This window comes from Capra hircus, chromosome 1 (assembly GCF_001704415.2).
Source record: "Capra hircus breed San Clemente chromosome 1, ASM170441v1, whole genome shotgun sequence".
Lineage (NCBI taxonomy): Eukaryota > Metazoa > Chordata > Mammalia > Artiodactyla > Bovidae > Capra > Capra hircus.
Window position 1 is genome coordinate 108,461,410 of NC_030808.1, and position 17,869 is coordinate 108,479,278.

A 17,869-nucleotide genomic window follows, 5' to 3' on the forward strand; every position below is an offset into this window, starting at 1 on the left:
ATACATTTCCTCCTCCAGGGGATCTTCCCAACCCAAGGATCAAACCCACATCTCATGCATTGGTAGGCAGATTCTTTACTGCCAAAACCACCAGGGACCCCAGGGTCTCTTTTTTGTTGTTGTTCAGTTGCTAAGTCATGTCCCACTCTTTGCAATCCCATGGACTGTAGCCTGCCAGTCCATCCTCCACTATCTCCCAGAGTTTGATCAAATTCAAGTCCATTGAGACGGTCTCTTTTACAAAGGCTTTAATTGTATTAGTGAGGGCTCCACCCTCATAACCTTACAAAGGCCCCACATCCAAATACCATCACATTGCCATGAGCAAGTCACCATCTGATACCAATGTGCTCCTGCCACTGCCCTGTGACAGTAATAGATAATGAAATCATAAAGGTAAGTAATGGAAATCTATCCCTGGGACTGAGTTACCAGGAAAATCACTAAAGTAGCAAGGAACCTAAGTACTCAACTTGACCTTACTGTCAAGGCCACATTCACCAAATGGTTAACAACCTTACATTCCCCAAAGATGCAGACTTCCAGGAAGATCAGTGGTTGTCAATAAAGAAAAAATAATATGTGAACTACAAGTTATGGCGACCCTTCTTTTTTATACTAGTTGACTTCAGAATGGGCTTCCCTTGTGGTTCAACTGGTAAAGAATCCGCCTGCAATGCTGGAGACCTAGGCTCAATCCCAGGGTTGGGAAGATCCCCTGGAGAAGGGAAAGGCTTACCCACTCCAGTATTCTGGCCTGGAGAATTCCATGGACTGTATAGTCCATGGTGTTGCAGAGTCGGACACGACTGAGTGACTTTCACTGACTTCAGAATTAGGATAAAAATAAATACTGGAAAAAGTCAATTTCAGCAGTGTGTGAACGTAAAGAATGACATTTAATCTTTCAGTTCAGTTCAGTTTAGTCACTCAGTCGTGTCCAACTCTTTGCGACCCCATGAACTGAAGCATGCCAGGCCTCTCTGTCCATCACCAACTCCCGGAGTTCACTCAGACTCATGTCCATCGAGTCCGTGATGCCATCCAGCCATCTCATCCTCTATCGTCCCCTTCTCCTCCTGCCCCCAATCCCTCCCAGCATCAGAGTCTTTTCCAATGAGTCAACTCTTTGCATGAGGTGGCCAAAGTACTGGAGTTTCAGCTTTAGCATCATTCCTTCCAAAGAAATCCCAGGGCTGATCTCCTTCAGAATGGACTGGTTGGATCTCCTTGCAGTCCTAGGGACTCTCAAGAGTCTTCTCCAACAACACAGTTCAAGAGCATCAATTCTTCAGTGCTCAGCCTTCTTCACAGTCCAACTCTCATATCCATACAGGACCACAGGAAAAACCATAGCCTTGACTAGATGGACTTTAGTCGGCAAAGTAATGTCTCTGCTTTTGAATATGCTATCTAGGTTGGTCATAACTTTCCTTCCAAGGAGTAAGCGTCTTTTAACTTCATGGCTGCAGTCACCATCTGCAGTGATTTTGGAGCCCCAAAAATAAAACCTGACACTGTTTCCACTGTTTCCCTATCTATTTCCCATGAAGTAATGGGACCAGATGCCATGATCTTCGTTTTCTGAATGTTGAGCTTTAAGCCAACGTTTTCACTCTCCTCTTTCACTTTCATCAAGAGGCTTTTTAGTTCCTCTTCACATTCTGCCATGAGGGTGGTGTCATCTGCATATCTGAGGTTATTGATATTTCTCCCAGCAACCTTGATTCCAGCTTGTTTCTCTTCCAGTCCAGTGTTTTTCATGATGTACTCTGCATATAAGTTAAATAAGCAGGGTGACAATATACAGCCTTGATGGACTCCTTTTCCTATTTGGAACCAGTCACTTGTTCCATGTCCAGTTCTAACTGTTGCTTCCTGACCTGCATACAGATTTCAAAAGAGGCAGGTTAGGTGGTCTGGTATTCCCATCTCTCTCAGAATTTTCCACAGTTTATTGTGATCCACACAGTCAAAGGCTTTGCATTGTCAATAAAGCAGAAATAGATGTTTTTCTGGAACTCTCTTGCTTTTTCCATGATCCAGCGGATGTTGGCAATTTGATCTCTGGTTCCTCTGCCTTTTCGAAAACCGTCTTGAACATCAGGAAGTTCACGGTTCACATATTGTTGAAGCCTGGCTTGGAGAATTTTGAGCATTACTTTACTAGTGTGTGAGATGAGTGCAATTGTTCGGTAGTTTGAGTATTCTTTGGCATTGCCTTTCTTTGGGATTGGAATGAAAACTGACCTTTTCCAGTCCTGTGGCCACTGCTGAGTTTTCCAAATTTGCTGGCATATTGAGTGGAGCACCTTCACAGCATCATCTTTCAGGATTTGAAATAGCTCCACTGGAATTCCATCACCTCCACTAGCTTTGTTCATAGTGATGCTTTCTAAGGCCCACTTGACTTCACATTCCAGGATGACTGGCTCTAGATGAGTGATCACACCATCGTGATTATCCAGGTCGTGAAGATCTTTTTTGTACAGTTCTTCTGTGTATTCTTGCCACCTCTTCTTAATATCTTCTGCTTGTTAGGTCCATACAATTTCTGGCGCTCTCAGTGCAAGTGGCTGCAATGGCCGGCACACTCAGCGCGGTAGAGAGCAGCTACCCCTCATCCGAGGTCAGGGGCAGTGGTTGAGAGTGCCAGGCTGCGACAGCACAGGAACAGCCAGAGAAGCCACCCTTGTCCGAGGCCAGGGGCGGTGGCTGGGAGGAGCCACCCCACGTCCGAGGCCAGGGACGGCTGCTGGGAGGAGCCACCCTGCGCCCAAGGCCAGGGGCAGGGGCCGGGAAGATCAACCCACGTCCAAGGAGTGGTTGCTGCACTGGCACAGGAGGGCCTAGAGGAGCTATCCCACGTTGAAGGTCAGGAAGGGTGGCAGTGAGGAGATACCCTTCGTCCAAGGTAAGGAAACAGCGGCTGTGCTTTGCTGGAGCAGCCGTGAAGAGATACCCCACGCCCAAGGTAAGAGAAACCCAAGTAAGATGGTAGGTGTTGCAAGAGGCATCAGAGGGCAGACACACTGAAACCATACTCACAGAAAACTAGTCAATCTAATCACACTAGGACCACAGCCTTGTCTAACTCAATGAAACCAAGCCATGCCCACGGGGCAACCCAAGACGGGCGGGTCATGGTGGAGAGGTCTGACAGAATGTGGTCCACTGGAGAAGGGAATGGCAAACCACTTCAGTATTCTTGCCTTGAGAACCCCATGAACAGTATGAAAAGGCAAAATAATAGGATACTGAAAAGAGGAACTCCCCAGGTCAGTAGGTGCCCAATATGCTACTGGAGATCAGTGGAGAAATAAGTCCAGAAAGAAAGAAGGGATGGGGCCAAAGCAAAAACAATACCCAGCTGTGGATGTGACTGGTGATAGAAACAAAGTCCGATGCTGTAAAGAGCAATATTGCATAGGAACATAGAATGTCAGGTCCATGAATCAAGGCAAATTGGAAGTGGTCAAACAAGAGATGGCAAGAGCAAATGTCAACATTCTAGGAATCAGTGAACTAAAATGGACTGGAATGGGTGAATTTAACTCAGATGACCATTATATCTACTACTGCGGGCAGGAATCCCTCAGAAGAAATGGAGTAGTCATCATGGTCAACAAAAGAGTCTGAAATGCAGTACTTGGATGCAGTCTCAAAAATGACAGAATGATCTCTGTTCGTTTCCAAGGCAAACCATTCAATATCACAGTTATCCAAGTTTATGCCCCAACCAGCAATGCTGAAGAAGCTGAAGTTAAATGGTTCTATAAAGACCTACAAGACCTTCTAGAACTAACACCCCAAAAAGATGTCCTTTTCATTATAGGGGACTGGAATGCAAACGTAGGAAGTCAAGAAACACCTGGAGTAACAGGCAAATTTGGCCTTGGAATGCGGAATGAAGCAGGGCAAGGACTAATAAGAGTTTTGCCAAGAAAATGCACTGGTCATAGCAAACACCCTCTTCCAATAACACAAGAGAAGACTCTACACATGGACATCACCAGATGGTCAACACCGAACTCAGATTGATTCTATTCTTTGCAGCCAAAGATGGAGAAGCTCTATACAGTTAGCAAAAACAAGACCGGGAGCTGACTGTGGCTCAGATCATGAACTCCTTATTGCCAAATTCAGACTTAAATTGAAGAAAGTAGGGAAAACCACTAGACCATTTAGGTATGACCTAAATCAAATCCCTTATGATTATACAGTGGAAGTGAGAAATAGATTTAAGAGCCTAGATCTGATAGATAGAGTGCCTGATGAACTATGGACTGAGGTTCACGACATTGTACAGGAGATAGGGATGAAGACCATCCCCATGGAAAAGAAATGCAAAAAACCAAAATGGCTGTCTGGGGAGGCCTTACAAATAGCTGTGAAAAGAAGTGAAAGGCAAAGGAGAAAAGGAAAGATACAAGCATCTGAATGCAGAGTTCCAAAGAATAGCAAGAAGAGATAAAGCCTTCCTCAGTGATCAATGCAAAGAAATAGAGGAAAACAACAGAATGGGAAAGACTAGAGATTTCTCCAAGAAAATTAGAGATACCAAGGTAACATTTCATGCAAAGATGGGCTCGGTAAAGGACAGAAATGGTCTGGACCTAACAGAAGCAGAAGATATTAAGAAGAGGTGGCAAGAATACACAGAAGAACTATACAAAAAAGATCTTCACGACCTGGATAATCATGATGGTGTGATCACTCATCTAAAGCCAGACATCCTGGAATGTGAAGTCAAGTGGGCCTTAGAAAGCATCACTATGAACAAAGCTAGTGGAGGTGATGGAATTCCAGTGGAGCTATTTCAAATCCTGAAAGATGATGCTGTGAAAGTGCTCCACTCAATATGCCAGCAAATTTGGAAAACTCAGCAGTGGCCACAGGACTGGAAAAGGTCAGTTTTCATTCCAATTTAATCCCTGGATGTCATATATTTTATAAATAGCCCCCTAGGAAGCACTGTGGCAGAAGAGGAAATACATATTTAATTCAATTTTAATATGATTGCCACGGTGAACAAACTGGGGTGAAAAAAGCATCTATGAATTCTGTTATATGATGCATGAAAGTTATACTCTTGTAAATACAATATTTATTCAAGTGTGTTTCATATTTGAATACAATGATTTGAGTTAACAATCAGTGTAATAATTTAGGAGAATAACTACAGTGTCTACTGGATTTTGATCTATCCAGTGAATTTACACAAACGTATTATTTAAAACCAATGCCTTATAAGTCCCCAACGTGTAATAGTATGTTATTAGTATATTCATTATTCATAGAGGAAAATTTTAACATCTTTAACTGATACATGCTCAATTACTTTCCATTCTAAAAATGAGATGACACATACGGATTTTATTTTAGAGACTAAAGGCATGAAACACGACTACTAATATTAACAGGATATGATACAGAAAATTAGAAGAGTATAAGCACAATTACACAATTCTAATACCAAAGTTTTAAAAGGAAGATATTAGGATTATAGAGTGTTAGTTGACTTTGTTCTTTTTTCCTCCCTTTGAAACGACAAAAACTTAAAGAGTTAAGATTTTATATTTTCATAAGCTTTATGCTTAAATTTATATAAACAGATCAATGCTATAATTCTAGAACAGAAAATTCAAGAGCTGAATTTTTAAATAGTATAATTAAAAAGGGAACAGTTGAATTATTAAGTACTGTGCTCAAACACACACATCACCTGTCTAAGAAATTTTGAGATAATCAATCATTAAGGTTTGCAGAATACCAAATGCATTTTTCTAAATGTCACAAAGAGGCTGAGCAGAGTTTCTCCAAGGACAATCCAACTTTAGAATCTTAACCATGGAGATAAATTAAGCTGTCTTTGAGAAAGGAGAACAGAATATGCTACCTTAAGATGTTAAAGAGAAAGGTCAATGGAAAGTCTGATGAGTGTTAAAAATGTAATACAGAACAAAAAAAGAATATACTGTATAAAGAAATGATAAGAAAATTCAGGTATATTAGCAATTTAAAACCTCTTCAAAAATGAACTATTTGCTTATTCTTTATGTCCTTTATCAAAATAACAACTAATTTTTTATAAAGAGTACTAGTTTTTGCTTTATTTTTAAAAATTCTTTAAGCTGGCTGGCTACATAAACACATTATAAAATTTGAGCTAAATAATTTTAACCTTTATTAACATCACTCTATTATAGTGTTGCTAAAACACTGGGACTATTTTTGAGCAGTTTATTTATTTTAACTAATTTTATATGATGGAACAGTTGTACGTTCAATCTTGAATATACAGGGGAAAACATAACCAATATAAAAATAATTATGAAAGCAAAATCAGCATGTGTTATGTTTTAAAGAGTGTTAAGAGAATGTTTAACAGCTTGCACTGTTGAAGATTCAAGTTTTATTCCTAAAGTAGGGACAATACAAAGTGAGCATTTTCAAGAATATTCAGAAGAAAGTTGCTAAGAACAGTACTGATTTAATAACAAAAGATTGGTCTTATGTGTATTACCCAGCACCATTACTTTCTCTGTTAAAACAATCAAAACTAAAGAAATCAAATGCAATGCTATTTATTTTTTGTTGATTTTCACAGGCGATCCTTTGATGTTGAGTTTGTCCACAGAAACATTTGATCTTCTTCCATGTTCAATGGCTGGACTTTGATGTTTCTCCCTAAGAAATATACATGTGAACATTAATATCATTATTAAATGGTCATTAAAACATCAACACAAACTTGATAAAGGCCACTGTAATTTAAGGTGAGTTTTATCTTAAGAGTTCCATAATAGCTTTGAAAAACATATGGCAGACAATTTCACTTAACATTTAAGAGAGCAACAGCTGCTTCCCTGAGACAGATTTAACTGTTTACCTTTGAACCATGCTGTCCAACATCATAGCCACTAGCCACATCATTTACATTTAAATTAATTAAAATACATAGAATTTCAAAATTCAGTTCCTTGGCTGCATCACTGCCTTTTCAAGTGTGATTCAATAGCCACATGGGGCTAGTGGCTACCATACTAGACAGTACAGATGTGTAACATTTTCATCACTGCAAAAATCATTTCAGAAAGTTCAGCTGGACAGTGCTGGTTTACAGAAAATGCCACTGATAGGGTTATAGATTTATAAACCATCTACAAGGAGCATGCTTTTCTCTAGCTGGGACCTGAATCTCACAGGCAAACTTAGGTTTGATTATAGCACTGTTAGGTTTTTATCAATGAACTTTTCAAAGTGAGACAATTATGGTTTACAAATAATAGAGGAGCAAGTTTTCTATGGAAAACATTAGGGCTCTAAATTTCTAGACAAGTATTTTAAAATAGCACACAAAATTCTGTACAAGGCTTCTGGTTTACTTGGTACCCACTTGTTGCTCGCTGGTTCTGGGCAGGCTTCCACCTTCTGCAGCGATCCTCCACTCTCTTAAAGCCTAGAACAGATTTCTGTTTTGAGGCCTGGTGAGGCCTCTCTCTCTCTCTCTCAAGTCTAATGGCAACAGGAATGAGGTAGTGTTTTCAATTTTCCCCCAGAGAACCAAATTAAATTGTAACTCTAGAATACACACTAAATGTGTCCAAGTCTCATCTTTAAAGATGGTTTTAGCATATTTGTATTTCACATCTACTCCAAAAGGTAATTCCAAATGAGGCTAAAGTTTTTGCAAAATTCTTCCAAAATATCTAATACAGATATTGCAACATACTATTTAATATGTAAGTATCTAAAAACATGTTTGTCATTAAATGCTCAATTTTGATTTGTTAGGGAAGTTTCATTCAGCCTTTTATAGCTACAGTCCCTCTCCCCTTACCATATCCCTAAATGCCAGTATCTTTACCTAGTACAACACCGGTATCTTTACCTAGTACAAAATGTACAACTCCTACTCTCTCCAGATGAGAATCTGTTGCATAAGAATAACTGCATTATAGTAGATCACTTTTCCTTAGGAGGATTTTAGTCCCACTGTCTAAAGCATAATTTGCTAGTGAGTTACTAGTCATACAATCCTAAAATATTATTGGGTTTCAGGTACAAATTTAAATTTGTGTTGGAATACTCAGATGTAATTTAAAATTATTACACCTTTCACAAAACATTGATACTACCTGGACATCAATCAAAACTTCCGGATAACAGAGGTAAAATTACATAACTTTCCTTCTAATTTGTTTTGAAAAAACACAATTTAATTAGAAATAACTTTTACCTTCTTTTAAGTTCTCGGGATCCTGAATTCTCATGACCAACACTTCGCATTCTAGAGTTATCTAGATTGCGCCATTGTCCCCTTGGCTGGTACTTCAGAATCTCATTTTGCCACTCATCATCAAAAGCATGAGCATCACCTACATTAAGTATCAAAATGAAAGGGTAAGTAGTAAGGTGTCAACTGTCAGTAACTGCTCTGCTCCCTACACGTTCCCTGGTGTTTCCATCAGCCTAACCTTAGAGATAGGAAACTGCTTCAAATATAAAGGTCTTTGACTCAGAGTGATATTTCCTTTTCTATTTGTTCCTCTCCTATCCCTGCTGGTAATTTGGTTATTGATGAGCTATTTTTTCCCACACCTGCCTGGATATCATGTTATTCTATCCCTGGACCCCATGACCCAGTGACACTGACTTACAGTCTTTCTTTCTTCCTTGGTCATCTCACAGTGATCCCACTTTTCCTCTGTACTTGGAGGACAGTCCTCCTGGGGCTAGCACTTCCTATTAATCTCACAATTTCACTACATAATTTGGCCTCACAAGTTTCTGTTTCAGTTTCCTAAAATAGGTTACTCATCTGCCAATTTATGTTGCTATGAAGTAGGTAATCTAAATTCTATAATAACGATAAGTAAATGACAATACTTGTTCTTTCAGATTGCCTGCACAACAATGTTACTTTGCCAAAATTTTCTTAAATATGTTAATTATTGTGAAGTATTCTGTATATATTTAAATGTGATCAAACTGCAAAGGTTAAAATTGAAGAAAGGTTAAGATGTTGTGGCTTTCATCTCATTGCATAAGAATAATTTTCTCCAATTCTAACCTTAAGAGAATTTCTTTTTCTAAAATGAAACAATAATTAAAACTCTTTACTATGATAAAACATTTTTATTTAAAATACTTTCTAAAAACAGGAAATGAATATAACTTAAAAACTATAATGAGAAGAGTTAGGACACTAGAAAGAATTGAATGCATTAAAGAATGAGTAGAAAATATAGGAAGTGGAAAAGATGAGCTTGATCCATATATATCATCACTTTTAGGTAACCATTTAGAATGTTTTTGAAAAAGTAACATCATAGGTAGCTGTTCACAATTATAGTTGGGAATTAAAATAAGCACAATATAAACTATATAGATGGTAAAATACTGATTTTGAAAAAGAAAAGTATGTGTGTTTATATGTTTATATATACATAAAACTATTAGGCATATATATACTAAAACATTAATACTAGTATTTGGGGTTGGAATTATGAATGATTTTATTTTCTTTCTTTGTACTTTTTTATGCTTTTCAAATATACTTCTTTGATAACTGCAAATATATAAAAACTCATTTTTACTAATGACAGCTTTACTAAAACACAAAAGATTCCATTTTCTAAGTATAAAACAAAAAATAAATGATATTCAACATTAAAAATCACTATGAAAAGACAGATCTACTATGAAACAATGAAACCACAATTTTATTACTATGTTGATAATGTATTGCCTACATATACAATTCATGAACTGCCTGAAAGAACATCACATGAAATGTTTCTATTAAAAAAATTCTAACCAAGTTCTCCTGGTAGAGCTGCTATTTTAAGTTTGAGAGGAAGAATGCCATTTTTTCTGATAACTTACATTCATTCATATTGATGAACTCTTGATTGACCTCTTCATCTCCAGTCTTGTTGTTCTTTGACTTTTTAATGACGTGAGCTCGGTCATGGAGGTGATGACCAACAGCCATTTTTTCTAGTCCACTATCAGAATCTCTTAATGCTTTCCTGGTTTCCTTTATCTGTGAAAATGAAGAAAATAAAAATTAGTTATTATTCACATAAATAATAACTCCTCAGAACCTACTTACCTATACAGGCAAGAACATAAATCTATTGCTCTAAAAATAATGGGTACATAGTTCCACTACCAACTTGTAGTAAAATTATGGTAATAATTCTCTGATGTTTCCTGACCTGCTTAAAATTAAAATGTCTAGGACAAGCAGAACCAGTATAATTATTTTAAAAAAAGAATACATGTAAGGGCAACTAATTATTCAGCAGTCATGAAATGACTTAAATACTGTTTTCATTTAAGTCACCCATTAGACAGGCAACCCCTTATTTTCTTTACTATAAGTACTAACGAATAAATGGAGAAGTGGCAACTCATACCAAAATCTGTAGGAGTCAACTGTTTCTATCATGTCCAACTCTTTGCAACCCCATGGACTGTAGCCTACCAGGCTCCTCTGTCCATGGGATTTTCCAGGCAATAGTACTGAAGTGGATTGCCATTTTCTTCTCCAGGGGATCTTCCCAACCCAGGGATCAAACCCAGGTCTCCTGCATTGTAGACAGGCGCTTTACTGTCTGAGCCACCAGGGAAGTCCCTACATGATACTAAGTTGGTAATTTCTAGGTAAGGATGAGGACACACACCTCCTCCAGTCCAACTGCTAGCCCTTTTTGCACAAGGAGACAGCTATGAAGATAAATAAGTGAAAAATTATAAACACCTACATATCTATTATTAGAAAAGTAGATTTTAAAACTGTGGTATATTCATATTTTGGACATTACATAGAAGTTAAAGAAACCAGAGCTACACATATCAACTTGAACAAATCTCAGAAGCAATTACTGAGCAAAGTCTAGTTGCAGAGCAAAGTCACATGTGCTCGGAAACCTGTAAAATGATTCACTATATTGTACATGGAGCATACATAAGTAATGAAATCATAAAAGCATGCACAAAAGTGGTAAGTTCCAGGTACAGGCATACCTCAGAGATAGCGCAGGATCCATTCTGGACCTCTGCAATGAAGGAAATAGTGCAATAAACGTGTCACACGAATTTCTGGTTTTCCAGTGCATATAAAAATAATGTTTATTCTATTCTGTTGTTATTAAGTTTGCAGTAGCATTATGTCTAAAAAAGCAATGTACACACCATAATATAAAAACACTTTATTGCTAAAAATTGCTAACTCTGACTTGACAGCACAGGATTGCCACAAACCTTCAGTGTGCAAAAAATGCAACTTATCTGTAAAGTGCAATAAAGCGAAGACCAGTAAAATGAGATATGCCTGTATAAGAAAATGGTTCTCTTTGGGGAGGAAGAAAGGGAAAAGGGACCAAGGAGGGAGGAGCATACTGGAAATTTTAACTGCATTTTTGCTTAAAAAGAAAATAAAAGACAACTTAAATAGAGAAAAGCATTATGACTTCACTAAACTGGATTAAAGAAATATGGGGTATTTATATTATTCTCTATGTTCTGTCTGTACCCTTGAAATATTTTATAAGTTAAAAAATTCATTTACTTCAAATATAAGCTAACTATAGACATTTATATTTCATGAGACAAAGACTTTAGTGTCTACTTCCCTTGCCAACATGTAAAGGTAATAAACATCAATAGACATTAAAGATAAAAAAAGCGCCTGGGGGCACAAATGGAGGTAGGTGGGGGAGACAAGTGAGCGAAAGTGAAAGCTGCTCAGTCGTGTCAAACTCTTTGCAACCCCATGGATTATATAGTCCATAGACTTCTCCAGGCCAGAATACTGGAGTGGGTAGCCTTTATGTTATGGTGAGTACGTTGCTTTTTTAGACATAATGCTATTGCAAACTTAACAACAACAGAACAGAATAAACATTACTTTTGTATGCACTGAAAAACCAGAAATTCGTGTGACCCATTTTATTGCACTGTTCCCTTCACGGCAGAGGTCCAGAATAGATCCTGCATTATCTCCCGCACTACCAGTTGGGGAGACAAAGAATGCCTTAAAATAAAATACTACAGTCAACTTGACTGCTTTCCACACTGCTTTGTGTTTTCTTCCCTCTTCTCTTTTCCACACCAGTACCAGGTCAAATTTTAATAGCTAAAATTTGATATGTGTGATCTATCATTCCACAACTTTATAAAGTTCCAAGAAAGTACTTACTCCTCCTGGAGCCCTGCGGGTTTGTGTTGAGGCCTGGAAAACCTTTGGAGGTTCATTTCCTACTTTGGAATAAGTCATCACGGAGGAAGAACTAAATGAATGCCCATTTGGATCCATTGAAAGGTGACCCTGGAGATAAATATAAATTGTATATCCAGTGAGTTCAATCAAATATGAAGAACTAATGTCAGAAGATTCAAATAAGCAACAACACTAGCTGTAAGCTCTAGTAAAGATACTGTATATGATTAGTATGATGTATCCAAATGGTACCCCCATGAAGGCCCTAACTTCCTTCCATTTTAGGTAACAATTCACACTCCTCTTATAAGGAATAATGAATAACAAGTGATTCACTTAGAATTCCTCAAATCTTTTGAGGTCAAAGACTTCGAAGCTTAAGTTTATAGATGTTATGCTTTGATGCATGTGATACTTTTATAGTCAGTGGCTAACTTTTGTGAGCAATTTTGCCAATGTTGAGCCAATTAACTATGTGCCAAGAAGTTTTATACCTTCTGTGGATACCAATGCTACACTTCTAATGTCCAAGATTTGGACATTATGAGATGATCCTTAGATTTCAAACTGGATGACCAAAATAATATGGTTGGTCTTCATACTGAATCAAGTTATTATTTTGTTTATGACTAATGTTATGAGTAGAAAAGTAAGAATATTAGTATTAGTTTGTAAGTATTCAGACTATATGACTCTAATCTAGTTTCTAAATATCATTCTTAAAATTCCTAATTTGAGTTATTTTTAAACACTTAATAACTTAGATGCTATAATTTTTTAAGTAGACCAGTTATACATAATAAAAAATCTAAATTCATATAAAGTGTTCATTTACAATAGTGACCTTCAGCAGAATAAATATTTTTGAGGTTGAATTTTTACTTTGAAAATTTAAGTAATGGTATTTATCAAACTTGTAGGTTATGAGATCATTTTGATAGGTTGCGACCAGGATTTTTAAAATATGAAATAAAATAGAAAATATCAATAGACAGTGTGAACAGCATGATCCTTTTCTCATGAAACTTTCATTTCAGGTGTACAATATAGACAGTACACAAGGAATGTCAGGATGTAAGATATATTTTTTAGTTTCTGGGGACTATGGTTAGAAAATGGTTGAAAGCCACTATAATATAGGGCACCAATAATGGAAAACAACATTCTCATCCATCTTTCAGTACTTACAAAGTTTCTTTGTAATTCCTGCATACTGTTTCGCATATTTAACATCATTCGGTCCATTGCCTGAAAAGGGTTGACATCTGTATGCTACAGGACATTAGGAAGTATGTTATTAACTATAAATACAACACGAAAGAAGCAAATCCACCTTCCCAAAACAGCTGAATTTCTTTTTTTTTTTCTTGACTTTTGCTGTGGGATCTCATGCAGTGATCAACCAGGCAAAAATAATATAAGGACTATACAATGAAAGCAATTTGTTAAAGAAAAATTTGAAGCATACACACAATCCTAGACAGCCAGCATATAAATGGTTAGGAAGCTGTAACACTATAAACACACGCATACATACATGTGTATATATCCACATGAATATACATGCAAGAACAGATAAATATATACATACATATCATTCAACTTGCTGAAAACATAATTTGGTTGCTATTTAAATACTGAGTGGTATATTCTGGGCTGGTACAGCTTTAGCACAGATTAGTCTTCAAGTTTTTCCTTCTTATTTCTGTATATCCCACCAGGCAAATAAATAAAACCTGAGTGTAAGATAACAGTGTCATCTCCAGCAGGACCACATGGTTGATAGAGGCTGACTCTGGAGTAGCCAGCCCTCCTTTCCATCAGTGTTAGTGTTAGTTGCTCAGTCATGTTCAACTCTGCAACCCCATGGACTATAGCCCACCAGGCTCCTCCATCCATGGGATTTCCCAGGCAAAAGTACTGGGGTGGGTTGCCATTTCCTTCTCCAGGGGATCCTCCCAACCCAGGGATCAAACCCAGGTCTTCCACATTGCAGGCAGACTCTTTATTGAGCCACCAGGGAAGCCTTTCCATCAGAGTTGGTGCCAAGCGATGGAGGTTGAATCATTCCACTAACAGGTCTTGGAATTGTTGCCTATCACTGATTGCTCAATAGGGCGTACCCTTGAAGCATGCGGTGTGCTCCTCTCCAAGAACAGTTAAGAATTCCTCTGGAACAGTGGTTTCTTAGCCAAGAGTGGTTTTTACCCCAGGGGGACATTTTTCAATAATTACACTCATTTATGTTTGTCACAACTGAGGAGGGTGTATGACTGGCACCCAGTGACAGGGGCAAGGGGTTCTGTTAAATATCCTACAAAGCACAAGAATGCAGCACAGCTCCCACAGCAAGTTATTCGGCCCAACATGAAAGTAGCAGCATCGAGGCAGAGAAACTCTGCTCTAGAAAAGCCTCCTATTGATTTTAGGTTTTATCACTGGAACAATCACCAGGAATCAACAAGTGAAGCACACATTCTAGTGTGTCAGCCAAAGCATCGTCTACTGTTAGAAGGAGTTTCTGGAGATTCTTTTGCTTTCCTGGAGAATTCTATCGACTGAGGCTACAGTCCATGGGATTGCAAAGAGTTGGACACAACTGAGTGACTAACACGTTCACATACAATAGGAAATAGAAAAATCAAATTCCCCTTTAGAATCTGCACTAACCATTGTGGGATTCCCTTTTGGTTCAGTAACAAAGAATCTGCCTGCAATGCCAGAGACCCAGGTTCGATCCCTGGGTCAGAAAGATCCCCTGGAGAATGGAATGCAACCCACTCCAGTATTCTGGAGAATCCCATGGACAGAAGAGCCTGGTGGGCTACAGTCCATGGTACTGCAAAGAACTGGACGCAACTGAGTGACTATTGGAGGAGGAAATGGCAACCCACTCCAGTGTTCTTGCCTGGAGAATCCCAGGGACAGGGGAGCCTTGGTGGGCTGTCGTCTCTGGGGTTGCACAGAGTCGGACATGACTGAAGCGACTTAGCAGCAGAGCGACTGTCACATCACTTCACTTCTAACCATAGTACAGAACAACAAAGACACATTTAGGAAATATGATACATCTTTCCTTGATAACTCAGCTGACAAAGAATCCACCTGCAATGCAGGAGACCCCGGTTTGATCCCTGGGTTGGGAAGATCCCCTGGAGAAGGGAATGGCTATCCACTCCAGTATTCTGGCCTGGAGAATTCCATGGACTGTATAGTCCACAGGGTCACAAAGAGTTGGACACGACTGAGCAAATTTCACACTTAGGATGCAAAGGACAGCAAGAGAATTAATCTGCATTTCAGAGATTTAACACAATTCCAGAAATATTGTGAATTGTTTGTCTCAGCGTTACACTGAGAATCAATGCTGTTTAAGAGATAATTCAAGAGAGACTAAAGAGCTAGCCTAAGGAAGGTGAGGGAAAAAAGATCACATGTTTTGGGTATATTTTGTCTCTTCTCAATTCACTGTCAGCCATTAAAAGATGTTTCTGTACTTGTTATGTGGGTGGCCCAACGCCTTGACAAAAAGGGGGGGTACAAATTAGAGCTGAGATTCCAGTGGGCTTTGGAGGCCTTCAGGAACTTTGTACAGCTGCTCTTCTCTCTGCCTAGAATGTTCTCTCCTGACTCGGTGGTATAGTTTCTTGTCATCATTCAAGTATCACCTCCTTAGAAAGGTTACCTGTCTAATCTTTGCTCCACCTGAACCTGTCCCTGTATCATATGCCCATTTCATCTCCTTCAAAGCACTTAGAAGCACTTTGACTATCTGAGTTATTTCTTTATTGTCTGTCCTCCCACTCTGTGAAAATAATCTCTGTGAAGGCAGGGCTATCTTCTCTGTCTTACTCATCACCATATTCCCAGTACTTTAGAAACAACTCCTGGTGCATAGGAGGGCTCAATAAATATTTGCTGAATGAATGAACTAATTATCTGTAGCTCAGTTCAAGCTCATATATCCAACTGCTTACTAGATAAATCAAGCTGAACGGCCCACAGATGCCTCAACTGCAAAACACCCAGACCTGAAATGATCTTTCTGAGCCCTCCTGTCCTCATACTGGCACTGCCTCAGTGCTCTGTTCCTTAGCTCAGTAGCATTTTCATCTAATTCCTCAGGCCAGAAAAATAAGCAAAAAACTTTTCTTCCCCTATTCTACTGATCCAACAATCCATGAATCGCCAAGTGCTATCCATTTACTTAACTCTCTCAAAAGAGATTATTTCTCTTTATCACCACAGCTATTACTTGAGTAGAAGTTATCTATCACTCATACTTCTCAGAACACTTTGTCAGCCTCCTCGCCTCTCTGCCTCCACTCTGGCCCCTTCTAATACCTGTCTTCCCTGCAGGGACAATGCTTTTTCAAAAAATAAGAATCTGATTCTCCTACTATTTTGACAAAAATTCATCAATTGCTTCTCCTGCTCTTTTGTTAAAAGTCCACAGTCCTTATCAGGGCCCAATCCCCTCTGGCACCTCATCGTCCTTACCTACACCTATTCTCCAACTCACACCCTAGGGCCAAATAACTCCAAATATCTTTGGGCTCCCTAGACTCCTGGTCTTTACACATGCTGTTTCCTCTGTGTTGATCTCTCTTCTCCCTTCCCAGCTTTTCCTGGCTAATTCCTATTAATCCTTAAGGCTCAAGAAGTCTCCTCTAACTGACCTCCACTCCACCAACCCAAAGGTCTGGGCTACAGGCTTTTTTCTATCTGTGTGCCCAAAGCATGCTGAATTTCCGGATTACTTGACTGATAACTCTGTGCTACAGTTGTTTTTTTTTTTTTCCTTCATCGCTTGTCCCACTAAAAACTCTGATCAGAAGAACAAATGTTATAAGGCAAATTTTAAGGTAAGAAATGGCTAAAGTCTAGCACAAGAGAATTCAAAAAACTTTTTCATGAGCGTATAGATGCATGCATAGAAAGTGCTCCAAGGTGATGATGCTATTCTCTGCTACTCCCCAGATTGCCTTTAAGTGTGTTAGAAATTAGCAGCACAGAAAAAGAGGACCAAAGGCTCAGAGAAAAACAGGGGTGGGAGTAAAAAGCTGGCTGCAGAGTACTTGGGACATGGGAAAGGAAAGCATGACTGAACTGACAACAGAGTCCTAGAGAAAGCAGTCAGTCTGAGCCTTTGTCTCTCCTCAATTTGGGGCTTTTTTACTTTTTGAAGAGTCAGCATAAGCAAGTGAAAGTCTCCAACTTTTAAACACAACTCCAAGGATCCCTTTTGTAAATAAAGTGAATTGTCATCAATCAAAATGTACTTTTTCTTTTGGAAAACTGATTTTTTTTTTATGTTGATGTGATGTACTCCACAAAACACAGGCCTAAACATTCTAAGACAAATTTAACACACAAAACAAGTTTTCAGTAACAAATGCTAAAAGCTGTTATGAAAGGGAGATGGCATGCCGATTCAGTATGCTTGAGTTAATGAAAAATAAAATATTGTCAGAAAATATTGCTAAATGGCTTGTGTCTTATGATACGAACCATACCACCAAAACTGCCAAAAGGTACAAGGGAACTCATTGCCTAGAAAAAAATCCAATTAATTTTGGTATGATATTTATTATACAACAATCTCTGAAAAAGAAAGTAATGCACTACATAATCACA

The 17,869-nt window shown here is 38.4% G+C and overlaps 1 protein-coding gene across 4 annotated transcripts in view; it reads right to left on the minus strand.

Annotated features, from left to right (window-relative positions):
* MLF1 (myeloid leukemia factor 1) overlaps positions 5,091-17,869 on the minus strand; it is a 30,715-nt gene continuing 17,936 nt past the window's right edge. Inside the window, exons 3-9 of one of the 4 annotated variants that reach the window (XR_309749.3) lie at positions 17,744-17,785; positions 13,421-13,504; positions 12,212-12,340; positions 9,892-10,051; positions 8,243-8,381; positions 7,400-7,462; positions 5,091-6,690 (exon numbers count right to left, since the gene is read on the minus strand). Coding sequence is in view for 2 of the 4 variants with exons in the window: in XM_005675391.3 (XP_005675448.1) it covers positions 6,588-6,690; positions 8,243-8,381; positions 9,892-10,051; positions 12,212-12,340; positions 13,421-13,504; positions 17,744-17,785 (657 nt within the window). In the remaining 2 variants the exon portion in view is untranslated. The remainder of the gene's footprint in view (positions 6,691-7,399; positions 7,463-8,242; positions 8,382-9,891; positions 10,052-12,211; positions 12,341-13,420; positions 13,505-17,743; positions 17,786-17,869) is intronic. The other 3 variants (XR_001295858.2, XM_005675391.3, XM_005675392.3) reach the window with 3 other exon arrangements.